General features: G+C 54.9%; 4 protein-coding genes across 6 annotated transcripts; 1 reads left to right on the top strand and 3 right to left on the bottom strand.

Annotated features, from left to right (window-relative positions):
• Window positions 1–1,916: 1,916 nt before the first annotated feature.
• On the bottom strand, window positions 1,917–3,311 carry MBLAC1 (metallo-beta-lactamase domain containing 1). The gene has a single exon (XM_004718189.3). It carries the CDS (start codon window positions 3,244–3,246, stop codon window positions 2,506–2,508), a length of 741 nt encoding a protein of 246 aa, XP_004718246.2. The 5' UTR covers window positions 3,247–3,311; the 3' UTR covers window positions 1,917–2,505.
• A 1,488-nt stretch (window positions 3,312–4,799) lies between these two features.
• Window positions 4,800–10,509, bottom strand: CNPY4 (canopy FGF signaling regulator 4). The gene is made up of 6 exons (XM_004705586.2): window positions 10,319–10,509; window positions 6,796–6,922; window positions 6,605–6,701; window positions 6,237–6,359; window positions 5,338–5,455; window positions 4,800–5,253 (listed from the first exon to the last, which is right to left on the bottom strand). Exons 1-6 carry the CDS (start codon window positions 10,431–10,433, stop codon window positions 5,108–5,110), a joined length of 726 nt encoding a protein of 241 aa, XP_004705643.1. The 5' UTR covers window positions 10,434–10,509; the 3' UTR covers window positions 4,800–5,107.
• Window positions 10,510–10,845: 336 nt separating this feature from the next.
• On the top strand, window positions 10,846–18,851 carry TAF6 (TATA-box binding protein associated factor 6). 2 transcript variants are annotated; one of them, XM_004705585.2, is made up of 15 exons: window positions 10,846–10,933; window positions 14,045–14,259; window positions 14,358–14,444; window positions 14,578–14,731; window positions 14,932–14,988; window positions 15,077–15,196; window positions 15,511–15,656; window positions 15,762–15,839; window positions 15,932–16,033; window positions 16,116–16,298; window positions 16,719–16,793; window positions 16,917–17,042; window positions 17,431–17,604; window positions 17,892–18,086; window positions 18,327–18,851. In XM_004705585.2, exons 2-15 carry the CDS (start codon window positions 14,104–14,106, stop codon window positions 18,702–18,704), a joined length of 2,031 nt encoding a protein of 676 aa, XP_004705642.1. In that variant the 5' UTR covers window positions 10,846–10,933; window positions 14,045–14,103; the 3' UTR covers window positions 18,705–18,851. The 2 variants fall into 2 exon arrangements, with proteins under 2 accessions (XP_004705642.1, XP_045141879.1); XM_045285944.1 differs by lacking the exons at window positions 10,846–10,933; window positions 14,045–14,259 and having other exon boundaries at window positions 14,375–14,444; window positions 14,538–14,731.
• Window positions 18,785–23,212, bottom strand: AP4M1 (adaptor related protein complex 4 subunit mu 1). 2 transcript variants are annotated; one of them, XM_004705584.3, is made up of 15 exons: window positions 23,056–23,212; window positions 22,859–22,947; window positions 22,450–22,556; window positions 22,105–22,201; window positions 21,894–22,004; window positions 21,726–21,806; window positions 21,428–21,490; window positions 21,262–21,328; window positions 21,099–21,152; window positions 20,426–20,532; window positions 20,240–20,334; window positions 19,905–19,949; window positions 19,627–19,677; window positions 19,385–19,496; window positions 18,785–19,237 (listed from the first exon to the last, which is right to left on the bottom strand). In XM_004705584.3, the coding sequence occupies exons 1-15, from the start codon at window positions 23,111–23,113 to the stop codon at window positions 19,013–19,015; spliced, it is 1,362 nt and encodes a 453-aa protein (XP_004705641.1). In that variant the 5' UTR covers window positions 23,114–23,212; the 3' UTR covers window positions 18,785–19,012. The 2 variants fall into 2 exon arrangements, with proteins under 2 accessions (XP_004705641.1, XP_030744308.1); XM_030888448.2 differs by having other exon boundaries at window positions 22,859–23,212.
• Window positions 23,213–23,288: the final 76 nt, after the last annotated feature.

The raw sequence follows: 23,288 nt of genomic DNA, 5'->3' as shown, positions 1-23,288 counted from the left end.
CTATCTGCTCCCATAAGGATTTACAGCTTGGAAACCCTATGGAGCAGTTCTATTCTGTCCTATAGGGTCACTGGGTTGGGCTGGGCTCTCTAGAAACAAAACCAGTGACGCTTGTATGAGTAAGTATGTAGAAAAAAGAGTTCTATTAAGAACTATCTCATACAGTTGTAGAAGTGGGTAAGTCCAGTCTAGTTCAAGTCTATGGGTCAGATATAAGCTGAGGGCTTCTCCTGACCCCCGTAACTGCAGAAGCTGATGAACAGGAAGCAAGATGATGAAACGGGAAGAGCACAGGCTGGTGGATACAAAGCTGAATGAATCCAAGGTTGGCAATCCAGATTGCTCCTCGGATCAGCAGGTGGTATCTAACAATAGGTTGAGGGCCCAGATCCAGGATGCAAATCCAGCAGCAGAAGTCGGCTAGCTTCCATACACAATTTATTCTAAGAGTAGGCCACACCCTGAATTCAACCTCCCTCAATCCTATAGAGACTGTGAATGGATTAAGGGAGTCTATTCTCCCCACAACTGCTTGGCTGCTTCATGGAAGATCCCATTGACCACACAATGTTAGATCGTGTCATGGGAGAATCTTGGCCCACCCAGGTTGATGTGGGCTTTCTACTCCGGTAAACAGTTAGTCTCTGAAACTCACAGGAACAGCTCTACCCTGTCCTACGGGGGTGTTGTGAGTCAGCCTCGACTTGATGGCAATAAGTTTGGATTCTGGTATCACAGTCACTACAAGTCAGAACTGACTCCAAGATGGATGCAGGGCAAACAAAACCAAGGTGGTACAGTCCTTCAGATAATCAACACAGGAAATCCAAAGCACAGCGATTGCCTTGGGATCCACCTCAAAAGGTAGGAATGAATGTGGAAGAAGGGCAAATGGACATGCTGTAGAGTGGAAACTTGAACTCACTGGCATCGAGTCGATGCCCACTCAGAACGACCCTGTAGCACGGGTAGAACGGCCCCTGTGTCCTTTCCAAGGCTGTAACTCTTCCTGGGAGTAGAAAGCTCCATCTTTCTTTGGAGAAGCAGCTGGTGGTTTTGAAGTACCGGCCTAGCAGTTAGCTACCCAATGTGCCACCACTACCCCACCAAGGCTCCTAATCTGGAATACGTCTGAGCAATTTAGGTTCCTAACATTTTGGCCTCCTTCTCCTGTAGCCTATACCCCAAGAGAAATGGGCAGTTAGGCAAAGCACCTCCCTGCTTTCATTGCCAATTTGTATTGACACCGTAGCTGCAAGAATGGGCTCAAACATAACAGTTGTAAAGATGGTGCGGGACAGGGCAGTGTTTCGCTCTGTTGGACATAGAGTTGCTCTGAGTCAAACCAGCTGGAGGGCACCTAACAACACATATGCATAGTCCCTGCATCGTACACATGGTTAAGCCCACCCAGCTGTTAACAGGAAGGTTGGAGGTTCAAATCCATCCAGAGGTGCTTTGGAAGAAAGGTTTGGTGATCTATTTTGGAAAAGCCAGTCACTGAAATTGAAATTGTTAAAGTTCCCTTTTGATCATCTCTACACTAACACACGAGGTTACCATGACTCAGCATAGATTCCCATGACAACAACTCCAAACAAAACCGTACTCACAGCCATAGTCAACGAGTGCTGGTAAATAGTGATCACTATTACTGGTTCAGGAGCCCTGGTACCACTTTCAGGTGTGGGATTGCTAACCACAGAGGAGGTTCAAACCCACCAGCTGCTCTTAGGGAAGAAGTTGAGGCTATATGCTCTCATAAAGATTTACAGCCTCAGAAACACTACACAGGGGCGCTGAGTTAAAATCAACTAATTGGCAGTAGATCTTTAGTTGTTGCTTTTTTTAAGTGTTGTCTAAATTTTTTTATCTTTGGGCTTTATGAATGCTTCATGTTTGGTAAAGTCAGTCAGTGAGAAAAAGAGGAAGACCTTTAATGAGCTGGATTGACACAGTGGCTGCCACAAGGGACTCAAATACAACCTGTGTGAGGATGGCTCTGGACTCGGCAGTGTTGCATTCTGTTGTGCATAGACAGGTTCACTATGAGGCAGACTGACTTGAACGTACGGAACAACCACCAATAATGTTTCAGCTTTGCATTGGACAGTCAATGTAATTTCCAATAGGGCTTTCAATTTTTATTCTTTTGGCCAGACCTCACAAGAAGGTTCTCCCCCTTTTCGTACCATGCCCCTGGGAAGTCACACATAAAGCAGGGCCAGTCCTTGGTCCTACTCTGGTTCAGAGGCAGGCAGAGGGTGATACTGTCCGCAGCAGTGGACAGGGCAGTGTCTTACTTCCAATGAAAATCCCCCTCTTGCAAGGGCTGGAAGATTCCTCTCCCAGCCTGGCTGATGCTGCAAAGCCTTTGTCTTCTGGGCTTCGAGGGGCTTTTCTGGCAAGAGTCCAACTCCTTCCCAGTACTCGATCATGCAGGGTGGCCTCCTAGTCTCCCACATCGGGTTCTGGTTGGCTTCTGCCTGAATCCTCTGTCTCTGATTAGGAGACTTCTCTGGCCACGCTAAAGGGTGCCCCGTGACCAGGCACGACCACATCAGCAAGGCTTAGCACCCTCTTTCGGCTCCGCTCCTGGGCCACCGGGTCCTCGCTCAGTGCTTGCCAAGAGTCCTCGTCCCCACTGCGTTCAAACACGTCGCCCGCCACGATGACGGTCCCTAGGGTTGTACCTGCCACCACCAAGCTCACGTCTCTTTGACCTCCGTGGCCTGGCGTGGCCCACACCTCCAAGCCTGGGCCCAGGCGCAGGGGCCGCTCCTCATTCAGCTCGTGGGGGAGGTAGCGGCCCCCAGGGAGGCACAAGTCGTGAGAGACCAGAAGAGCCGCCCCCGGGAACAGCCCCAGGTTCCCGATGTGATCAGAGTGCCCGTGGGTCCCCACCACCAGCGTCACGTCCCCGGGGGCCACGCCCTGCCCCGCCAGGGCCCCCAGCAGTGCCTCTCGAGCCCAGGGGCCCCCCGTGTCCACCACGATAGGGCCCCGGGCGGCCTCCTCCAGGGCCGTCTTCGCCTGGTCGCACCCACAAAGACGCTCTTGATGGCTGGAGACCAGAGCCCAGTCCCGGGGCAGGACAAGGGTCACGGAACCGTCTGCGTGCACGGCGCCATTGGCCCCTTCGGGCTCCGCGTAGCCTTGCAGCAGGACGACCACCGAGTAGGGGCCGCCAGGCATCAGCAGAGGCGGCTTCCCACGCAGCGGCTCGGTCCGCACTGTGCCACTCATGGCCGCACCCCGGCACGCCGCCTTCCCACGCCACTCGGCCCCCGCCACCCCCTAGAGTGGCATCTCCCACGTCTCGTTACCGCTCCCTTCCGGTGGCAGCGTCACCCCCCTTCGGAATATGGTTTCTCCCAACCGGCCCTTCCGCCCACGTGACCGGAAGTTCCCCGCCCCGGCCTCAGGCCCCCCCCCCACCTACCCCCAGTCCCACGCTAGCGTGGCAGATCCGCACCCACCACCCTCCAAGGGGTTCCCCCCACCCTTGCATCCTACCTCGGACCTGGGGTACTGCTTCCGGCAAAGAGCAGCAAGCGAAACGCGGAAGGGGTTGTGTCCCCTGCGAGTTTCCGTAAACCCCAGGACGGCGGCGGAAGTGCCAACGTCCATGGAATTTAAACTTCCGGGCGTTACCGAACCTCTCACCGCCACGGAGTTGATAGCGAGCCCATCGGACTGGGTAGAACTGCGCCTATGGGTTTCCAAGACTGTACCTCCTAATGGAACTGAGCAAGCTGTCTTTCTCCCGCGCAGCGGCGGGTCGTTTCGAACTGCTGACCTTGAAGTTAGCAGCGCTACACCACCGAGGCTCGGAGACCAAATCCGCGCGGGAAAACTGCACCAAATCAAGCTTACGTACAACCTATTGGTTGCTTCCAGTGCCCCTGAACTACCGAGTTAGAAAGCACCATTCGTTTAAACAGGACGTCACCATCCTGATGACGGTGGTGCATGCAGAGAGAGGTGTTGAAACTTCAGGCCCTGCGTATATATCCATATAAACGTTTAATAGTGAAATAGAAATCTTGGCACCTGTGAAATGATATAAAGTATGGCACCCTTGGTGAAATTACTATGAAGTAGACCGAGAAGCCACCTGCCTAATTTAGCATCACCCCATGCCCATCCAGGGTCTCCTTGTTCACTTGGCTGGCACACAGCCTCCTAGAGGCAGCCCGTGTGAACAGGTGGTAGGAAATGCCTACTCTGGGATCGTCGAACGTTGTTGTTGTTGTTAGATACCATCCAGTAGGCTCTAACCCATAGAGACCCTATGCACAACAGAAGGAGGCTCTGCACCGTCGTGTCCTTCCTACAAGGGTCTAAAAATCGAGACCCAGAGAGGCAATGCCTTTACCAAATCACTGACCTCTGCTGATAAAATAAACCCAACCCAACGCACTGCCATGGGGGCCATTCTGACTCATAGGGCCCCGGTAGGACAGAGTAGAACTGCCTCTACGGGTTTCCGGGACTGCCTTTCTTTACAGAAATGGAAACCTTTCTCATTTCCCTCCGGAGTTGCTGGGGGTGTCACACTGCTAACTTCGTGGTTCGCAACCCAATTCAGAGCCCACTACGCCACCTGTGACCTCTGAGGTCTCGGATACTCAGCAGGGGAAATACCTTGGCTACTGTCAGCAAACACACTCACTCACTGCTATCGGATTGATTCCCCCTCCTAAGGGAGCCTACAGGACAGCATAACCGCTCCTGCGGGTTTCAGAGACTATGCACCTTTACCGGAGTGGAAAGCTTCATCTTTCTCCTGTGAAATGACTGCTGGTTTTGAACTGCTGCCCTGTGCTTAGCAGCCCAACAATACACTCTAGCTCCTTCAGCACACACACAGCATTTAGGGTGCGGGCTGGTGGGCAGAGGGCTGTCTGTTGAGTCAAGATTCTACCTGCTATTTCCCCCTCCCCCCAAATACGCCCTGCTGCACCACTGGGATCCTGCCTAGGATCAGATGAGAGCTCGGAGCCAGGTCACTCACACACAACATACGCCCTTAAAGCTGTGGGGCAGGGAAAACTCAGAAGGTTCCTCTCCATGACCCCGTCCTTCCTGGGGACTCAAAGAAGAGTCAAAGGTCTTCTGGGTCATGCTTGGGGTGGCCTGCTGACTTGGTTTTCTCTTCTTCCTCCTCTTCTTCATGTTCCTCCTCCTCTTCTGTTTTCTCTTGTCCATCTGTGATCTTCTCCTTTCCGGTCCAACTTTCCTCTAGACATGCTAGGTTGGGTGAGAGAAGATAGTTTAGCTGCTGATCATAGAGGTTGTGCCCTGCCAGGCAGGGAGGCCAGCTCACATACTTACCAGTTTCTGCAGCTGAGAGCACGTGGTCTTTACAGAGAAAATGTTGTAGCGGCTGCTCTTGGTGGTGGAAGTACCAGTTTCCCACGACGTCTTCAAACTCCTCCAGCATCGTTTCACACTGATTCAAGTGGAGGGATCAGAAGGGTGTCTGCTCTGCTGGGCTTTGGAAGCCCTCCTCTCTGCTCTCCAGTCCTTGACTCCCCTCCCCCGCCTGGTTGACTTTGGCGAGACAAGCGGCCTGGAGTTTAAGCTTGGCTTACTAGATGTGCGAGTCACTCTGACTGAACATTTACTAGCACTCTGTATAGGGTCGCTATGAATCGGCATGGACTGAGGGCTGTGAGTCTGGTTTTTGGGTTTGTGCTGGGCAGTTTGCTAAACTTCTGTCAAATGGGGCATGGTAAGAGTACCAACTGTGTATGGATTGCAAGGAGGGTAAAATGAGGCAGCAGCCGCGAAGTATTGGGTTGTGCCTATGGCAGGGCCAAAACTCACTGCCGTTGAGTCCATTTTGACTCATATCGACCCCATAAGACAGTAGAACTGTCCCCTTGAGTTTCTGAGACTTACATTTTTTACAGGATCAGACAGCCTCATCTGTCCCCCAGGGAGCGTGGCTGCTGAGTTCAAATCCCGGACCTGTGGTTAGCTCAATGTGAAGTCCACTATGCCACCAGGGCTCCTTGGCCCTTAGTAGTGGTGGTTTATTAGCCTACTTTTAATCACTTTTTGATCAGTTCCCAAGCCCACTCCACTTGATAGAGGAGTCTTCTGCCCCCTTCTTTCTCTCCTTAGGGATATGTCCCCAACAGCCAGTAAGACCCAGATTTCTCTTAGGGTCCCTTCTCCCCGCCATCCACCCCCAACCCCTCAGTGGGTAGTGCAGTATCCTCTCCTACCTGCTTCTTGAGGAAGGTGACCTCCACGCTGGGCTCGTCCCACAGTTCCAGAGGGATTCCCAGATCTACCTTCACCCCCTTCTGAACCAGGCCTTTCAGCGTTGCCATGGTCTGACTCTGCCCCTGAGAGATGGGAATTTGGGGATCAGCCAGGCCCACTGCCCACATCCTTTTTCCCACCATGCCCACTTGTTCAACTATCTGAGACTTAAGGTAAGTTCCAAGAAGCCAAGAGGAGAGAACCCGATGAGAAGGGGACACTGGAGATGAAAGGTGACGGGCAGGCCTCTTGTGGACCTCTGAGGATACAAAGCATTATCACTATGAGGCAGGCTCCCTCTCCACAGCTGCCCTGGGAAGGGTCTGACCTTGGCGTATCTCAGTGAACCCTTGCGTTCAGCATGCACGGTGTATTCCAGGATCCGCTCACACAAATTCTCCAAGGCCTCTTCCAGTCTTGTCTCCCTGGAAGAGGAGAAATAAAGACTCCTTGGGTGCTGAGGCACTCCTAGGGCTCTTACAGGGGTTGGAAGGTGAGGGGGCACCAAGGAGGACTCACGAGATGCTGTAAGGGATGTGTCTCTTCCTCTTGCCCGTGTCCAACACCTGCCCGAGCTCCAGCACCTCTCGTGACCGGCCAGTACGGCTCAGTTCCTCCTGTAGCTCCAGGCTCAGCAATTTACAGACTGTTATAGAATAAAGATGCCCGAAGAGATATGAACGAAAAACCCACTAGCACCTCATTCTGTAGGTGACCTATAACTGCAGCAGGAGAGTTTTAAGTACAGGCTTTGGGGCCATTTTGACTGGGCAGGGATTCTGGCTCAGTCACTTCGGGCGTGTGATGCCCTTGCTGTGTAGAGATCTTCACCTCTCCAAGGGCAAATGCGCCCCTCTCAAAGGGGGTGTTGAGGATGAAATAAGTCAATATATGGAAGGCCCCTAGAAGACTGTCTGGCATATAGTAAGCACTGTGAGTGTTTGCTGTTACCCTGCAACCATGTGTGAAGTGCCTTCTGTATACATGCTGATGACAGAGCAATAAAATGCATGACCCCTATCCATGGGGCAGGGGACATTGCCAAGGGGACGGATGGATAAACAGGGGATAACAATATGGTGTGATGGAGCCAAGGGCTTCGCCTCATAAGGAAATGCACTTACACATTCTTCAAAGCTCCCTTTAAATGTCACCTGCATTGGAAAGCACTTCTCAGCTGTATACTGTGCCTCTCCCTCTATAAAGTACTACTTGAAAGGCTGTGTGTGCCTGTGTATTTCCCAGTCCTGGTACAGCGCCTGGCACACTTTAGGCAATTCTCTGTTGGCCATTCCTTTCGGGGGGGGGGGGGGGGGGGGGGGGGGGGGGGGGGCGGAGTGGGAGGGGACCCACCACATGCCACATGACTTGCCAACTGCTGGGAAGACTATGGCAGACCAAAACAAAAATCTAAAGTCACTGCCATCCAGCCAATACCGACTCATAGCAGCCCTGTAGGATAGAGTAGACCTGCCCCTGTGGTTATCTGAGACAGGTAACGTCACTGGAGTAGAAAGCCTTCTCTTTCTCCTGGGAGTGGCTGGTGGTCTTGAACTGACTGACCTCACAGTTAGCAGCTCAGCATGTCACCACTATGCCACCAGGGCTCCTCACATGCATATGAGGCGACTGAAAGGGCCATGGTTGGGGGACGGCACACCTTAGGCCTCAAAACGGCATCCTTGTTCTTCAACACGTTAAAGAGGTCTTGCGTAGCAGATCTGCCCAATTCAAGAAATACATCGCGTGGCTTGTGGCTCCTGCTTTGGTGGACATTGACTGTGGGTCCAAGGAAACTGAACTCCTTGATAACATCCATCTTTTCTCCACTTATCACACTGCTATCTGCTGGTCCAGGCATGCAGATGTTTGTGTGCGTTGAGTTGCAATCCATATGAAAGGCTACAGTCTTTGATTTGCATCAGCAGCTGCTCGCTTTTAGCAAGCAGAGTTGTGATGTCTTCATATAACCAGGAGGGAAAAAAAAAAAATCAAACTCACTGCCCTCCAGTCGATACTGACTCATAGGCACCCTTTAGGACAGGGTACAGATTGTAAGTTTTAATGAAGGTAGAAAGCCTCATGTTTCTCCTGCAGAGAAGCTGGTGGTTTTGAACTGCTGATCTTGTGGCTAGCAGCTATGATAGGTAGGTTTACTGTGCCAACCTGGTCAATAAACGCATGTTGGATTAATCGAAGGGGAGTTTAAGTGAAGGGCGGAGAGATAAATGGCTGGGGGAGCCTTGCCTTTCTTGCCTCTTGCTCTTTGGTGATTGGACCATTGTGGTGTACGGCTGCCTTAGCTGGTTCTCTGCCTCAACTTGTGAGCTACATTACCTGTGGGGCACCTAATCTGTGGACTGTGTCACTGTAGTTTGAGGTTCCTTCAAGACCTGCTTTGCCATGCTACTGGAGTATATATATTGCTTGAGCTGGGGACGTCAGACCCTGTCATCTAGCTGACTGTTGGTGACCTGCCTTGCTGTTTGCTGCCTGTGGCTGGATTGCCTGAATTGCTCTACAGAGGACTCAGCTGTCTGCTTCCTTGACTTGCACCCAGTGGCCCTCGAGACTTGAAGGACTGCCAGTATATTAGCTGTCTCACGGAAGTGAGTTGAACTGAGCCATTTGTACTGCTCTATAGACTAATTAGCTGTTTATTTCTTATGTTATCTATCTATATAAATATATATAAAATCATAAGTGTCCTGGTCTTGTTTCTCTAGAGAACCCTGTCTAACACAATAGCAGCCCAAGGTATAATCCACGATGTCACCAGGCCTCCTTTCACCACAATTAGGTCAATGTTTAAAAGAACGATGGAGGTGAGGATGGGGGTAGAAGCGCTGGGACAAAAAAGCCAAGGGGCGAAGGGAGCTTAGGACCAAAGTCTGAGAAACACTGATACTGACACACAGTACGAGAGGGGGCAGAAAGAAAAAAGATCCACAAATGAAACTAAAGGCAGGAAGGCAACAACTTAAGGAACCCGACCAATTACCCAAATGTGCAGTGTCTCTCATGAGCATCAAGCGTTGAATTGCTCACTCTCAAACCCCTTCGGGGTTCATGGGCCCTGTAATTTGAGAGCGTCTCTGCCAAGGTGGGGCAGAGGATGGCCACACCCGCCACACACACCACTCCTGTAGGCACCCCAGATTTAGGAACAGTGAGAGGAACACACACACCCTGCAGATGCTCAGTACAGTGGACAGTCCTGGACAGAAAGTCCTCAACTACAGTTCCCTTGGACCCCAAGCTCTCAAGACAAAGTGAGTTCCCGCTGGATGTCTCGTGGCAATTGCAGGGCCATATCGCACTGTGCAGTTCTACATCTCTTCCAAACTCTAAGTTCACCAAACAGCCCTCAGGCTTTCAAGGCTGAAGGCCCATCAAGGTGGGTGGGCTTTCCAGGCGTACCCATCCTCACAAGCCATCAGATCTTGGTCAGTAAGGCTTCCTGCTTCCGTAAAGATGGCCACTTTCAGAAACCCTCTATAGCGTTGCTACAAGTCTGGAATGAAGAGATGGCAGTGGGTTGGGTTTGGGTCAGCAAAGAGAATTGAATACAGCAAGTGCTTTCTGAAGAATCAACACATCTCCCTTGGCGGAATGGCAGCTGGAAAGTTCCTTAGAAACCAGGAGGGTGGGACTTGGTTTCAACAACTTTGGGGCAGGTTGTCAGTAGGGACTGGTCCCTGGAGAGGGCACCATGCTTGGTAAAGTAGAGGGGTCGGTGTAAACGAGAAAGACCCTCAAGAAGATGGATTGTCGCCAATGGCTGCCACGTGGGCTCTAAGAGCCACAATGGGGGAGGGCAACACGGGACAGGCAGTGTTTCCTTCCCTTGTACGTGGGGTCGCTATGGGTGGGACCCCACTCGATGGCGCCTAAAAACAACAGGCCTCTTACGGGGACCACAGCCAATGCTTTTGGCAATAGTATACAAGTTCTTTATTCCCTGGCTCCAACCTTTCTTCCACCCTCATCCCCAAGTGCCCCCAACCATGGGAGGTGGGGCAGAGACACAGAGGTAGGGTACCTTCGCATTTGCTGGGTAAGCGTTCTGAGTCATCGTCCTCCTCCTTCGGCGTCCCAGCTAAAGCCCCGAACACGACCACAAGGAAAAACAACGTCCCCAGACGCACAGGTCCCATGACAAAGCGCAGTCTACAAACAGCCAAGATCTTACTTTCAAACCAACTTCGGCAGAGCAGCGGCCCCTTTAAGTGCAGAGCCCGTCGGCGGCGGCTGGGAGCCAACCTAGCCGTCGGGGCGCATGCGCAAAACCAACCCCCCAGGGGGCGGGGCTCCACGGTTCCCCGCCCGGATTGGTGGCGCCTCCCGAAGGTCCTGGTCGCTGGGTAGTGAAGGGTCCAGTCAAAGTAACTGAGACGGAGAGGTCTCTTTTCACATATATTTAGAAACAGTGTTTTCAGATGATTTCAGGGCTGCGGCCCTAGCGGCCTTGTGCAGGGCTGCGAAGGGGCTCCCGTGTTGCTCGCCTCTGCCCGGACCTGTGCCGCGAGGGGGCGGGTCCAACATGGCGCCGGGCGCCGGGTGAGCTGCGCTTGGGCGGTGGCGAGCATTTTCACGTTCGGCGACCCAGTTGCCCGGGGCCGATCAGCGTGATCCTCGCGGACAAGACCCCCAGAAGGTAGGCCCCCGTGGGGACCGGGCAGAGGACGGCTGGCTACGTGTCCCCGCGGGGGGTGTTTGCATTGCACGGATGGTGGGGGAGATGAGGTGGGCTCTCGGAGCCTTAGCTCGCTCTGTACCGCTAGCCTTGGGGGGGCCACCCTCCTCGCATCCCCCTTCTCTGTCGGGAAAACTCCTACACCACCCGGAGGTAGACTTAGCGCACGCCAGCCCTCTGGGAGGTATTCCCGCAGCCTCCACCGCCCCGAGGGGCGTCCGAACCTTTTGCAGACCCTATGATCTACCGGGCCCGGTGCAGAAGACAGGTACTCGTCAACCTCTGTGGGAAAAGGTTCCCAAGGGGGCTGCCTCGGGCCTGGGGACAGCTCGGGGGGCGTGATCAGTTCCGTGGTGGAACCGGGAGGCTTCGGTGAGGCAGGGTGAGGACCACTGGATGATGGTTTTAGTCACTAAACTTCAGTGGGACCCTTCCAGAGAAGCTGCTTGTCGACCCTGCGCCGGGCACAGCGTGCGTGTTGAATAAATGGGTGCCCCTCTACGTAGACAAACAAGGATGCTGGACCAGACCTGGGTCTGGGAACAATCACGTTCCCCTGTGGCTCCCACAGTTCCTATCTCTCTAGCTCTTCCCGCCCTCCAAGTTGTCATTCCTGAGCACTGTTGACATTTTTCTTCCAAGTGGACAGCTTGACGCTTACTTCTTTAGTTTTGGCCACAGTAGACCCCAGACTTGGTCCTGAATCTTAACTCTCCCCTGGTAATCATGATGCAGTGTTCATTGTACGCGGTGTATGCAAACATCACTACACCTCTGGTGCCTTCCCGTATTGTCTACCTTGCCTCAGACACTGTTCTGTGTTCTTGGAATACATCTCTGACCTCAGGGAGCTCCCATGGTGGTGGAAATTATACAAAATATTAGAACATGGGTTCCAAAACTCCCGAGCTTATTTGAAGCCTACTGCCTCCATTTCAGGAAAAACAAAAACTTAGTAGCCCCCTGGCAAATAAAACCTTTTGTACTATAGCCCATAATCCAGCCCCAGGATAAAGTGTAAGTATTTGCTCTTTGATTCCCCCTATCCCCCAAGCGGTGGACAACATCTACGTGTGACGGGAAGAAACAGCGTCAGGGTGGAATATTAACTAGTCAGGGTGAGCAGCCAAGCAGAAATCTTGGGAGAGCATTTCAGGCAGAAAGAACAGATCTATGTGGCAATGGGAAGGAAAGGAAGTCAGAGGTATAATGAGGATGGGACAACCCATGAAGGCCAAGACTTTGTAGGCTATGATAAGGATTTTGGATTTTACTTCAAGACAAATAAACCAAACTCACTGCCACTGAGTCGATGCTGACTCATAGTGACCCTCTAGGGCAGGGAAGAGCTGCCCTTGGAAGGTTCTGAGACTTTACGGGAGTAAAAAGCCCTTTCTCCCAAGGAACTCCTGACCGTGGGTATCAAGTTGAAGCAAAAGTCTGGTTGGAGTTGGTTTAAGAGGGGAGAGGAACGGGATTAGAAATCAAGAAGTTAACTCTGGTGGAAGAAGGAACTTTAAAAAAAAAAAAGGAATAGCTGGTAGAATCCAGAAAAGATGATCTTGGGGGTTTTTTTGCTTGCTTGCTTGTAAGATGGGGGAAATAACAGTATGTTGTAGGCCGATGGGAATGATCTGGTAGACTGAGAAATGAATGATGCAGAAAGATGAGAGACCTATGTGTATGTTGCCAAGGGGCACGAATAGTTCCTCCTCAGTAACAGCTGGGAAGGCAACATAACACGCGGATGCAAGGGCTGGAAGGTAAATAGACATGGTGGTGCGAGAGTGTGGAGACTCACCTGGTGGCCAAGGTTAGGAGCAGGGGAAGGTGCTGGGAGTTTGAGGAGGGCGGGACAGGTGTCAGTGGGAGAGCAGGTGTCTGGAGAAGGCTAGTAGGTGTCTGGCAGCAGGAAGGACCCATTTCAAGTTCATGGTCAGGCCTTGAAAGTGAGACCTGAACAGCATTAAAGCAAAAAGGAAAATCTAACTCACTGTCCTTAAGTCGACGCTGACTCATAGCCATCTCACAGGACCGAGTAGCACTAACTGCTCCACGGAGTTTCTGCATCTTTATAGAAGCAGACTGCCTCGTCTTTCTCCCACAGCGCCGCTCTCGGGTGTGAACGGCTTTCAGTTTGCAGGTGGTTGCTCTAACCACGGAACCACCAGGCGTCTGAGAGTCAGCACGGTTGTGTGTATGCCTCATCATGTTCACTTGTACAGCTGTACAGGTTCAGAGTGGGAGGACTGTATTTAACCAGGATTGTTTGGTTGCCAAGCATGAAGACTTATGTAAGAAGGGACCCGGGAGATGAGTTTTACAGATAAAAACCACACAGGGGGTTGAAGGAATTTGGTTAAGTAAAACAGCCAGGCAGTGGCAGGGCTGGGGTTGACAGTTCAGTCTGTCTTTCTCTACAGTAAGTTACCCTGGTGGAGGGGTGTTGAAGCCTTTGACTGCTAACTGAAAGGTTGGTGGTTCTGAGCTACCACTTGCTCTGTGGGAGTCAGATGTGGCAGTCTGCACCCATAAAGACTGCTGCCTTGGAAAGTACGTGGGGCAGGTCCACCATGTCTTAGAGGGTTGCTAGGAATTAGAGCGAGGCTTTGGGTTCTACTTGGGAGGAGCCCTGGTGGCGGGTGGGTGAACACTGAGCTAATGGGTCTGAGATTTGAACCCACCAAACGTCAGGTGGGTAAGGGAATGTGATAGTCAGCCTCTTGGAAAGCCCATGAGGTAGGTCTACGCGGTCCAGTGGGATTGCTGAGACTGAATGGGCTTGATGGCAATGTGTGTGTGTGTGTGTGTGTGTGCACGCGTGCGTTGGGGGGGGGGGCAGTGGGAGAAGGTACCACGCTTGCACAGTGCCCAGCTTAGATTCAGAGCTCAGTAAGCCATGTGCAATTGGATTGGATTCCTCTCCTTTTCTGTTGCAACCCTGTCACAGTTACCATGGGGGTGGACAGTTGGACAGAAGATGTTCCCCAAGTTCTTTCCCTCCCTCCCTTTAGTTGTGGCCTCTCCCGTTCCTCCTCTTTGGGGCTCACGCTTCTCTCTCTCGTCTGCCAGGGTCTCCATCATCCCACCCTGGACATCACCCTTAGGGGCAGGGACGGCCGGGCTCCAGAATGGCCGAGGAGAAGAAGCTGAAGCTCAGCAATACTGTGCTGCCCTCCGAGTCGATGAAGGTGGTGGCCGAGTCCATGGGCATCGCCCAGATTCAGGAGGAAACCTGCCAGCTGCTGACAGACGAGGTCAGCTACCGCATCAAGGAAATCGCACAGGTAAGCTGTGTCTCTTTGGCAGGCGGTGGCCGGTGGCCCCGTTCCTCCCCGGGGTCTTGGGCTGATGGTGTCTGTTGTCCCCCCACCCCGCCACCCAGGATGCTTTGAAGTTCATGCACATGGGGAAGAGGCAGAAGCTGACCACCAGCGACATTGACTATGCTCTGAAACTGAAGAATGTCGAGGTGACTGGGAGATCAGAGGATGCGGGCAGGACTGAGGTGGCAGCAGGAGGGGGGAAGAGTCCAGCCTCCTGGACACGGCATATGCCTCCCCAGGCTTCCAGCTCATCCTGGTGTCCATCTTTCCCCGACGCAGCCGCTCTACGGCTTCCACGCCCAGGAGTTCATTCCCTTCCGTTTTGCCTCCGGTGGAGGCCGGGAGCTTTACTTCTACGAGGAGAAGGAGGTGGACCTGAGCGACATCATCAATACCCCTCTGCCCCGGGTGCCCCTGGACGTCTGCCTCAAAGGTTGGGGCAGAGGAAGGGAGAGGAAGTGGGCGGGGAGGAGGAAACTCCCAGGTGCAAAACCTCAGTGCGAGATTCGGTGTGAGTTGTACAACGGGCGGGGTGGGGTGAGGGTGTCAGGGACCAAAACGCCTTCCTCGTGTGGCGCTGCGCCCCAGCCTCCGTCGAAAAGCAATCCAACCTCATGCCTTCCTTCTTCACAGCTCATTGGTTGAGCATTGAAGGGTGCCAGCCAGCTATACCGGAAAACCCACCTCCAGGTAATCTCTGGGCCCAGAACCCATCTTTCTCGGCCTCTGTCCTCCCCCGTCCACACTTGTCATTGCCCTGTGACTGCTTCCCCTCCAGCTCCCAAAGAGCAGCAGAAGGCCGAGGCCACAGAACCTCTGAAGTCCGCAAAGCCAGGCCAGGAAGACGACGGCCCTCTGAAAGGCAAAGGTCAAGGGGCAGCTTCAGCGGACAGCAAAGGTCAGCATTGCGGGCCAAGCCTCGCCTGACCCCTCCCTCAGCGTCCCGTGGCTTTTTGTGAAGTGGCTAGGCTCGGGGCAGAGGTGCACACTCAGGCTAGGGAGTCCCAGGAAGGACCTAGAAGCCCAGGACTCCTGGGAGAGGTAGGAGTCTGATGTACCGAAGTTGCTGAAGTCCCTCGGAAGCGCTTTCTTTTCTTCCAGCCAAGCACTAACCAGGCCGACCCTGCTGAGCGTGGGAAGTCAGATGGCTTCAGGGTGGCACGGCTGTAGACATGAAGTGCTTTAACGTGTCGGTCCTCCCCCTTCACCTAGGGAAAGAAAAGAAGGCGCCGCCCTTGCTGGAAGGGGGGCCTTTGCGGCTGAAACCCCGAAGTATCCACGAGCTGTCTGTGGAACAGCAGCTGTATTACAAGGAGATCACGGAAGCCTGTGTGGGGTCATGTGAGGCCAAGAGAGCGGTGAGGACCCCCACCTTCTCGCCTTACCCTGACTCCACGACAAGGCCCTCCTTCCTTGAGGTCCTGCAGTCCCCGCCCCTGCCTGACCTCCCTGTCCTCCCACAGGAAGCTCTTCAAAGCATCGCTACGGACCCAGGGCTCTATCAGATGCTGCCACGATTCAGTACCTTCATCTCAGAGGGGGTGAGGATGCGGGGAGGCCAGGATCTGGAGTGAGGTGGAGGGGTGAGGCAATTCATCCGAGGGATATCACCGTCCCCTCCCGCCTCCCTCAGGTCCGCGTGAACGTGGTCCAGAACAACCTGGCCCTGCTCATCTATCTGATGCGGATGGTCAAGGCGCTGATGGATAACCCGACACTGTATCTCGAAAAATACGTGAGTGGTCCTGCCCACCACCCGCTCTTCTGTCCCAGGGCCGCTGGACGGAGCCCACACTGTCTTGCCACTTCTCCCTCAGGTGCACGAGTTGATCCCCGCGGTGATGACCTGCATCGTGAGCAGGCAGCTGTGCTTGCGACCGGACGTGGACAATCACTGGGCCCTCCGGGACTTTGCAGCCCGCCTGGTGGCCCAGATCTGCAAACATTTCAGCACCACCACTAACAACATCCAGTCTCGGATCACCAAGACCTTCACCAAGGTGAGCGAGAGCACCCAGTGTCAACTGTCCCCAAGCGAGCAGGGGGAGCCTCACCTCAACCGCAAATGGCCCTGAAGACAAGGGACAGGGAAGATGAGGTAGCTTCCTGCCCTCTACTCCATTCTGACGCACAGCAACTCGAGTGTGGGTGGAACTGCGCCTGTGGGTTTCCAAGACCAACTCTTTATGGAAGTAGAATGCCTCCTCTCTCATGAGGTGGCTGGTGGTTTCGAACTGCTGACCTTGCAGTTAGCAGCCCAGTGGGGTCACTATGCCACCCGGGATGGGAGAATGGGGACGGGGGGTGATCTAGAGGACTTTGGCCTCCCTCTAACATCTGCATGATATGCACTGGAAGTGTTGATGGAATACTGGGGTCCTTTAACCTTTTCATCTAAATTTATCTTTCCTTCCCCATAGAGCTGGGTGGATGAGAAGACCCCATGGACAACTCGGTACGGCTCCATTGCAGGCTTGGCAGAGCTGGGGCACGATGTAAGACACCCCCAACCCGTGGCAACAATGGTGGGGGTGGGCAGTCATGAGGTTATAGAGGACGGCACCCTCTCCCAACCTGGGAGAGTGTGTGGTGACCCGGTGGCCCTGCATTGCCAACAGGTGATTAAGACGCTGATCCTGCCGAGGCTGCAGCAGGAGGGGGAGCGGATCCGCAGCATCCTGGACGGCCCCGTGCTGAGCAACATTGACCGCATCGGAGCCGACCACGTGCAGAGCCTGCTCCTGGTAACCAGCCTGCCCTCCCTGTTGACCCTTTGAGCTTAAGGCGCCCAAACCTTTTATTCAGACCCTTTTGCCTCATGTAGTCAGAGCACACGCAGAGGGGCCAGACTCTTAGCTTGTCACTTCTGCGAGCCTGTACTGTCCCCTGGAGTGCTTTTCTTTGACCCAGTTTGCACTTGAAAAAGCACCCCAGAGATCCACTGTCCCCTTAGGTGTTGCTTCTCTAGCGACTCAGTAACTTTCCCATTCACACTAGGTGGTGCCTGTATATTCCTAAGAAAAAGACCCCCAGCATAGCTTGGCCTCCCCTAGGAACACACTGATGTGACGGGTGCACACCCTCTCTGCCGCTCTCCTAGGAGAACCAACCGTCTCTCTGCCTTCTCTGCAGAAACACTGTGCCCCAGTCCTGGCAAAGCTGCGACCACCTCCTGACAACCAGGATGCTTATCGGACAGAATTCGGGTCCCTTGGGCCCCTCCTCTGTTCCCACGTGGTCAAAGCCCGGGCCCAGGCCGCTCTACAGGCTCAGCAGGTCAACAGGACCACGCTGACTATCACCCAGGTCAGTGGCAGTGGGATGGGTAGGGGGGGACGGGTAGCCAATAGGAGACAGAGGAAGACATGAAAAAAGCCTAGGTGGGATGGAGCCGTGACTCTGAGCGGGAAAGGTATGCACCCTGATGGACACCCACACTCGCCCTGAGCTGGAACCCTGGGTGAGTGGAGGCCCCTAGTGAATGGTGGATGAGCAGACCCACAAGGCCACGGGAGAAGAGGAGCAGCCCAGGTTTTCCCGCTAGACCCTTTTTCTTCAACGTGCATGGTTCCTTTTTGCCTCTTACTCTACAGCCCCGGCCCACGCTGACGCTCTCCCAGGCCCCTCAGCCTGGCCCGCGGACCTCTGGCTTGCTGAAGGTCCCTGGCTCCATTGCACTGCCTGTCCAGACACTGGTGTCCGCTCGAGCGGCTGCGCCCCCTCAGCCCTCGCCGCCTCCAACCAAGTTTATCGTCATGTCGTCATCCGGCGCTGCATCCACCCAACAGGTACGTGGAACCACGTGCAGTGAGCGCGCGGGCATCTGGGGGTGCCCCAAAGCAGAGCCTACTCACAGTGGGCCCAGAGTGAGAGAAAGGACGCTGCTCAGGGTCCTGTGGGAGGCAATGGCCAAGCCCGAGCTGGGCTCTTGTACTGGCAGCAGTCTACAGGGTCCACCTCAGTCCTCTGGGAGTAGGTCTTCCTGTCCAGAGCGCCAGGGCCACGGGCACTGCCTCTTCTCCCCATAGGTCCTGTCCCTCAGCACCTCAGCTCCTGGCTCCGGCTCCACCACCACCTCCCCGGTCACCACCACCGTGCCCAGCGTGCAGCCCATCGTCAAGCTGGTCTCCACAGCCACAGCCGCGCCCCCCAGCACGGCTCCCGCTGGGCCGGGTAATGTCCAGAAGTACATCGTGGTGTCCCTGCCACCCACTGGGGAAGGCAAAGGTGGTCCCACCTCCCACCCTTCGCCAGTTCCTCCGGCCTCATCACCCTCCCCTCTCGGGGGCAGCGCCCTCTGCGGGGGAAAGCAGGACACTGGGGAGAGCCCCCCTCCAGCCCCAGGGACTCCGAAGGCTAATGGCTCCCAGCCCCCTGGACCTGGCTCCCCTCAGCCTGCGCCCTGATGCTGCTGCACACCTGCTGACTGTCCTCTCCCCCTCCGGTTTCTACACACACACACACAGAATGGAATGGGAGTCAAAGCCTACTTCTCCCACAGCATTTTCTTTTTTAGACCTTGTACAGTTTCTTGGAATAAAAAGTCGTTTTTACGTCCCGTGCCATCTATTAGATGCCACGGAAGGGCAGGGAGCTTTTGAGCCCTCCTGCCTTTTAGGTTCCGGGGCTCACCCACCCGGATCCAGGGGCCAGAGGGTGGGAAACCAGGTGACAGCCCTTTCCTGTGCCACAAGGCCGCCGTCCTTCGGGACGCTCAGATCCGGATGACATAGGCGTCGCTGTGGCTGAGGTGCCGCACCCACTTGTGGGGGTTGGTGTTGCCGCAGGGCCGCAACGCCAGCCTGAGGAAGCGGACCTGGAGGCCTGAGCACGTGTGCCGGGGAAGTTCGAAGGAGAGGCCGGCAGGACCCAGCCCTAATGGAGGGGCTGAAGTGGAGGGCTCCTGGCCAGGTGGCCCAGGGAGGCCTGGCACGTCCATCTGTGAGGAAGAGGTGGGAAGAGGGGTGCTGAAAGGGTGGGGCAGGGAAGCCAAGAGGCCAGGCGGGAGCAGTGCCTTGGGGGTGGGGGGGGCCGGGGTGAAAATGGAGGTCTGAGGAGAGGGTGATTGAGAACCAGCAGCTGATACCTGGAAAAGGCCTGAAAGCTGAGAACCTCCTTGAACCCGAGGCAGATCCCAGTGAAGGGCTCCTTCCCCCAACTCCGCCTTCTGATCGGGGCTGCTCAGCTCCTGCGAGAGACTGGACAGGACAGAGCTGGCCTCAGCCCCCACCTGCCTGGGGATGGGCCACTCGTGCGCCACGGCCCACCCCAGCCCCCGTCCCTCCCAGTTTGGCAAAGCTCCCCAGCACCTCCCGGGGCCACACTAACCTGACCACACCTCGAGGCAGGGGCAGGTACAGGCGGACGTTGAGAGCTTGACTACAAGGAAATGCGTCCAGTCAGCCTCCAGAAGGTAGTCACTTGTCCCCACCCCCCTCTAAGGCCACTCCTGTTTTATAGGGGCCACCCCAGCCCCTTCCCAAACTGGGAGCCTCTACTCAGGACTCTGAGGTGGGGGATTGCATATGAAGAAGCAAAGGGGGTCTCAGGACCCTGTGTCCTGTTCATATCAGCTGCTCTAAGCCTGACCAGACCCAACGCCTTACCTCTTTGAAGGTAGGTCACATCGTAGCTTCAGGTAAATCTGGAGCCTGAGTGAAAGGGTTGAATACTGTAACTCAGGGCACGTGCTGGCATCTCACCCTCAGCCCCCCCCCCCTCCCCCAGACCTCCATGCGTGGCTGGGTATACTTGTGCCCCAAAGTGAGAAGGTGCTGACACCCAGCTCAGCTCCAGCAGCCAAGCTGTGCACACACACGGGACAAAGGCCATGTGGAGGGTCTAAGCCTTTCTCTTCATTCTTGCCTGCCAACCACTGCCACCCCTCCACCATGAACCCTGTGAATGTGTGGAGAACTTCTAGCACGGGGAATGGTCTCACCTGCCCGAGCCCCGGTCCCACTGCACTGAGGGAAAAAGCCGGAAGGGGAGAGGGGAGGGGAGGTCGTCTGAGAGTTGGTAGCGCATCACAGTTAGCTGAAACCAGAAAGGCAGTGGTTATCTGGGTCTCCTCCCACCTGCACAGCCTCCCTTTCCAGAGTGGGCGGAATACATGCTCACTCCTGACCTCTCCTTGAGGGGGCTGCAAGCGGAGGATACGGTGAGACTCAAACTCTTCCAGATGCACTGAGCTGTGAAAGGAGACCTCATCCACCCGAATTCCTGGCCCATACCCTGCAGAGGAGAGAAAAAGCCCTCTCCTAACCCATACTTCCGGGGAGGTGGTGGGTAGGAGATGACTGTCTACAAAGCATCCATATGCCCTTGCTCTAGCTGGCGATAATCCACCTTGTCTGTGCGAAACAGATGGCAGAGCCTATAGCTGCCATATAGTGTAAGGAAGCCTGGTGGTGTAGTGGTTAAGTGTTGGGCTGCTAACCCTAACTTCAGCAGTTTGAAACCACTAGCCGCTCTGCAGGAGAAAGACAGGGCTGTCTACTCTTGTCAAGAGTTCGTCTCAGGAACTCAGGAGCATTTCGCCCACGTCCTATAGGGTTGCTATAAGTTGGTATTGGTTTGATGGCAGTAAGTTTTTATACCTAAGAATTGAGCTGTAACCACAAGGTCAGCAGTTTGAAACTACCAGCCGCTGAGGGAAAAAGATGATGAGGTTTTCTACTCCCATAACAGTTACCATCTCAGAACTCCAGAGAGGTAGCCCTGTCCTACACTATCGGGTCACTATGCATGAGCTTTCAGGGTGTTTTTAATATCTAGGCGAGAGAGACCTTTTTCCTCACCTCTCAGTTCTGATTTCCCCACACAGAATTCCTCCGTCAAGCCAATGTACATCTCTGTCAGGAAAACAAAGAAAACATCCGGAAATGTAACCAAATGCCAGCATCTATCACACCAAGGAGCCTGACCCTAAGCAGGGCTAGGTCTGGCCTGCAGAGTTCTCACCAGAGCCGCTGGGTAGAAAGCTCTTGAGTCGGATTTCGCCCTGTACGTCCACCTTCAGTAGTGAGCCCTGAGGATGGTAGCAGGGAGGTGGATGCCCAGCCTGTGGGCTACCCCAAGGCTGCCATACACCGTGTGCTTTGTCCCGGGGTTTGGGTTCCATACTTACATTAGATGCTATCAGTACGGACAATCTCTCCACCACATCCAGAAATACTTCATTCTTTTGACTCTGAGGGAGAGAGGAGGCTTGGGTGGTTGGAGGAGGCTGGATGGCTTGTGTTTTAAGGTAGGGAGGCTCGGACTGGGCAGCTAGGAGAGGACCCTGGGGTAGGGACATGGGGGTGAGGGAAGGGACACCCAGGTACAGGGGAAGTGGAAAGATAATGCCTGGATCTTGGACTCTCGAGTCCCAGAAAGAAATTTTAAAAACTGGGAGAACATGGCATCGTTGATCCCTCCCTCACCTGCTCAGAGCGACTGGAGAGGACAGGGCGGCTGGCCGCGCTGCTGGGGGCCACTTTGCTCTGTTGCGTCTCAGCCCCGAACTGTGAAGAACCCGGAGCAGTCAAGCCCAGTCTGAGACTCCCAGCCAATCTCCTCCTCCTCCTTTACCGCATTCCCCTTTCACTGACCAAGCCAACACTGCTGAGGTCAAAGAGGCTGAAGGGCTTGCTGACCACGGCCTCCGTCTGGATGAAGTTCCTCAGCATCTCCATGGATGTGGTCTGCACGTAGCCATAGTCCTATCGGAGAAGGGAAGGGATGGTCACTGCTGGGGAACTGAGCTGCCCAACAACAGGAGCCTGTGGCAGAGCACTGCATACAGGGGCGAGGGACACTTACCAACACTTCATCCAGGAGCTCGTAGACAAGAGCCACATTGCGGGAGATGGTCCCCTCGCCCAGGGAGCCACAGTAATCAGCCAGGAGAGTGGCTAGCCTGCAGACACAGTAAGACTCAAACCCCACAAACTCGCTCCCCTTGAGCCGCTCTACAGGGGCAGTTGGCGTCCTCTCTCGGAGGGGCTGGTGATTTCAAATTGCTGACCTTGCAGTTAGTAGCCCAGCATGCAATCATTACGAGACCAACCTTGACCCGAGTTCCTTAGGGAAGTGTTAGGAGCCTGCATTTTCAACTCCTCAGAGAGCCCCACTCCCAGGTGCTGTGCCCAGCCCAGCCCTCCTTACCGGGAGAGCAGCTCTAGGAGGCTGAAGGGAGAGATGTTCTCTGAGGTCGTGGCCACCAAATAGAGGCCGCTGTGTCTGATGTGAATGAAATGTCGGCCATCGTGGTGCTGAGACAGAGACAGGCGAAGGGCTGGTGGTGACCACATGACCTCCCATCCCAGCCCGAGTGCAGTGTGTGATTTGGGGTGAATAGGAAATCTCCCCAAGCCCCACCATCCTAAAGTGCCAAAAGCGGCCCTGGAAGAGCACCCACCCCGGTTCGGAGGCTTCAAGTTAAAGAGGCGGTGCCTGCTATGTCGGCACTGTGGGTAATAATACCTGGGAGAACGTTCTTATCCAAATGAGAAGACAGCCCCCCTTGGCCCCCGCCCCCCACCCTCTAGCCTGCCCTCCTTCGCGCGGCCGTTACCATGACAACCGGGGACTCTTCGCCCGACAGGCACGTCAGCTTCCGGTAGAAGAGCTCGGCCACATCCTGGCCTCCACTGTCCCCACGGACTGACCGGATGGAAGGGCAGTTAAGAAGTGGGCCATACCGGCTTGGCTCTGGGGCACTGCCCCTCCCCGCCCAGTCTCCCCACCCGGGGCCCCTGGGCTCAAGGATACAGTCTTTGTAGATGAGCGGGTCCCCCTTGGAGGACAGAATGAAGAACTGGGAAATCATGGCCGTTCTGGCAAGGAGACCAGAAGAAAGGACTGCGAAACCTGGGCCGGTGTCGCTCTGCGGCCCCGGAACAAAAGGCCGCGCGTGGGCCGGCCCTTTAAGAGCGACTCCCCACCCTTGCCGGCCGGGACCGCGGGAAAGCCGGCGCCCGCCCCGCAGCGCCCGCACTTCCCAC

Source organism: Echinops telfairi, unplaced genomic scaffold (genome assembly GCF_000313985.2).
Source record: "Echinops telfairi isolate 266 unplaced genomic scaffold, ASM31398v2 ScPeMD7_5;HRSCAF=22, whole genome shotgun sequence".
Taxonomy (NCBI): domain Eukaryota; kingdom Metazoa; phylum Chordata; class Mammalia; order Afrosoricida; family Tenrecidae; genus Echinops; species Echinops telfairi.
The sequence above is the reverse complement of the archived record's forward strand: the minus strand, read 5'-3'. Positions and strand labels throughout refer to the sequence as shown.

What these genes read in the sequence shown, in the direction of transcription:
- MBLAC1 (XM_004718189.3), bottom strand. Translation starts at nt 3,246, where the DNA reads ATGAGTGGCACAGTGCGGACCGAGCCGCTGCGTGGGAAGCCGCCTCTG.
- CNPY4 (XM_004705586.2), bottom strand. Translation starts at nt 10,433, where the DNA reads ATGGGACCTGTGCGTCTGGGGACGTTGTTTTTCCTTGTGGTCGTGTTC. An exon ending in CTTACCCAGCAAATGCGAAG is followed by an intron (nt 6,923 to 10,318) that starts GTACCCTACCTC and finishes ATTCTATAACAG; the next exon opens with TCTGTAAATTGCTGAGCCTG. An exon ending in CACATCCCTTACAGCATCTC is followed by an intron (nt 6,702 to 6,795) that starts GTGAGTCCTCCT and finishes CTCCTCTTCCAG; the next exon opens with GGAGACAAGACTGGAAGAGG.
- TAF6 (XM_004705585.2), top strand. Translation starts at nt 14,104, where the DNA reads ATGGCCGAGGAGAAGAAGCTGAAGCTCAGCAATACTGTGCTGCCCTCC. An exon ending in AGCTTCAGCGGACAGCAAAG is followed by an intron (nt 15,197 to 15,510) that starts GTCAGCATTGCG and finishes CCCTTCACCTAG; the next exon opens with GGAAAGAAAAGAAGGCGCCG. An exon ending in CCACGCTGACTATCACCCAG is followed by an intron (nt 17,605 to 17,891) that starts GTCAGTGGCAGT and finishes CTTACTCTACAG; the next exon opens with CCCCGGCCCACGCTGACGCT.
- AP4M1 (XM_030888448.2), bottom strand. Translation starts at nt 23,113, where the DNA reads ATGATTTCCCAGTTCTTCATTCTGTCCTCCAAGGGGGACCCGCTCATC. An exon ending in TGCAGCCCCCTCAAGGAGAG is followed by an intron (nt 20,335 to 20,425) that starts GTCAGGAGTGAG and finishes TTCTGGTTTCAG; the next exon opens with CTAACTGTGATGCGCTACCA. An exon ending in TGGGACCGGGGCTCGGGCAG is followed by an intron (nt 19,950 to 20,239) that starts GTGAGACCATTC and finishes CCTTTCACTCAG; the next exon opens with GCTCCAGATTTACCTGAAGC.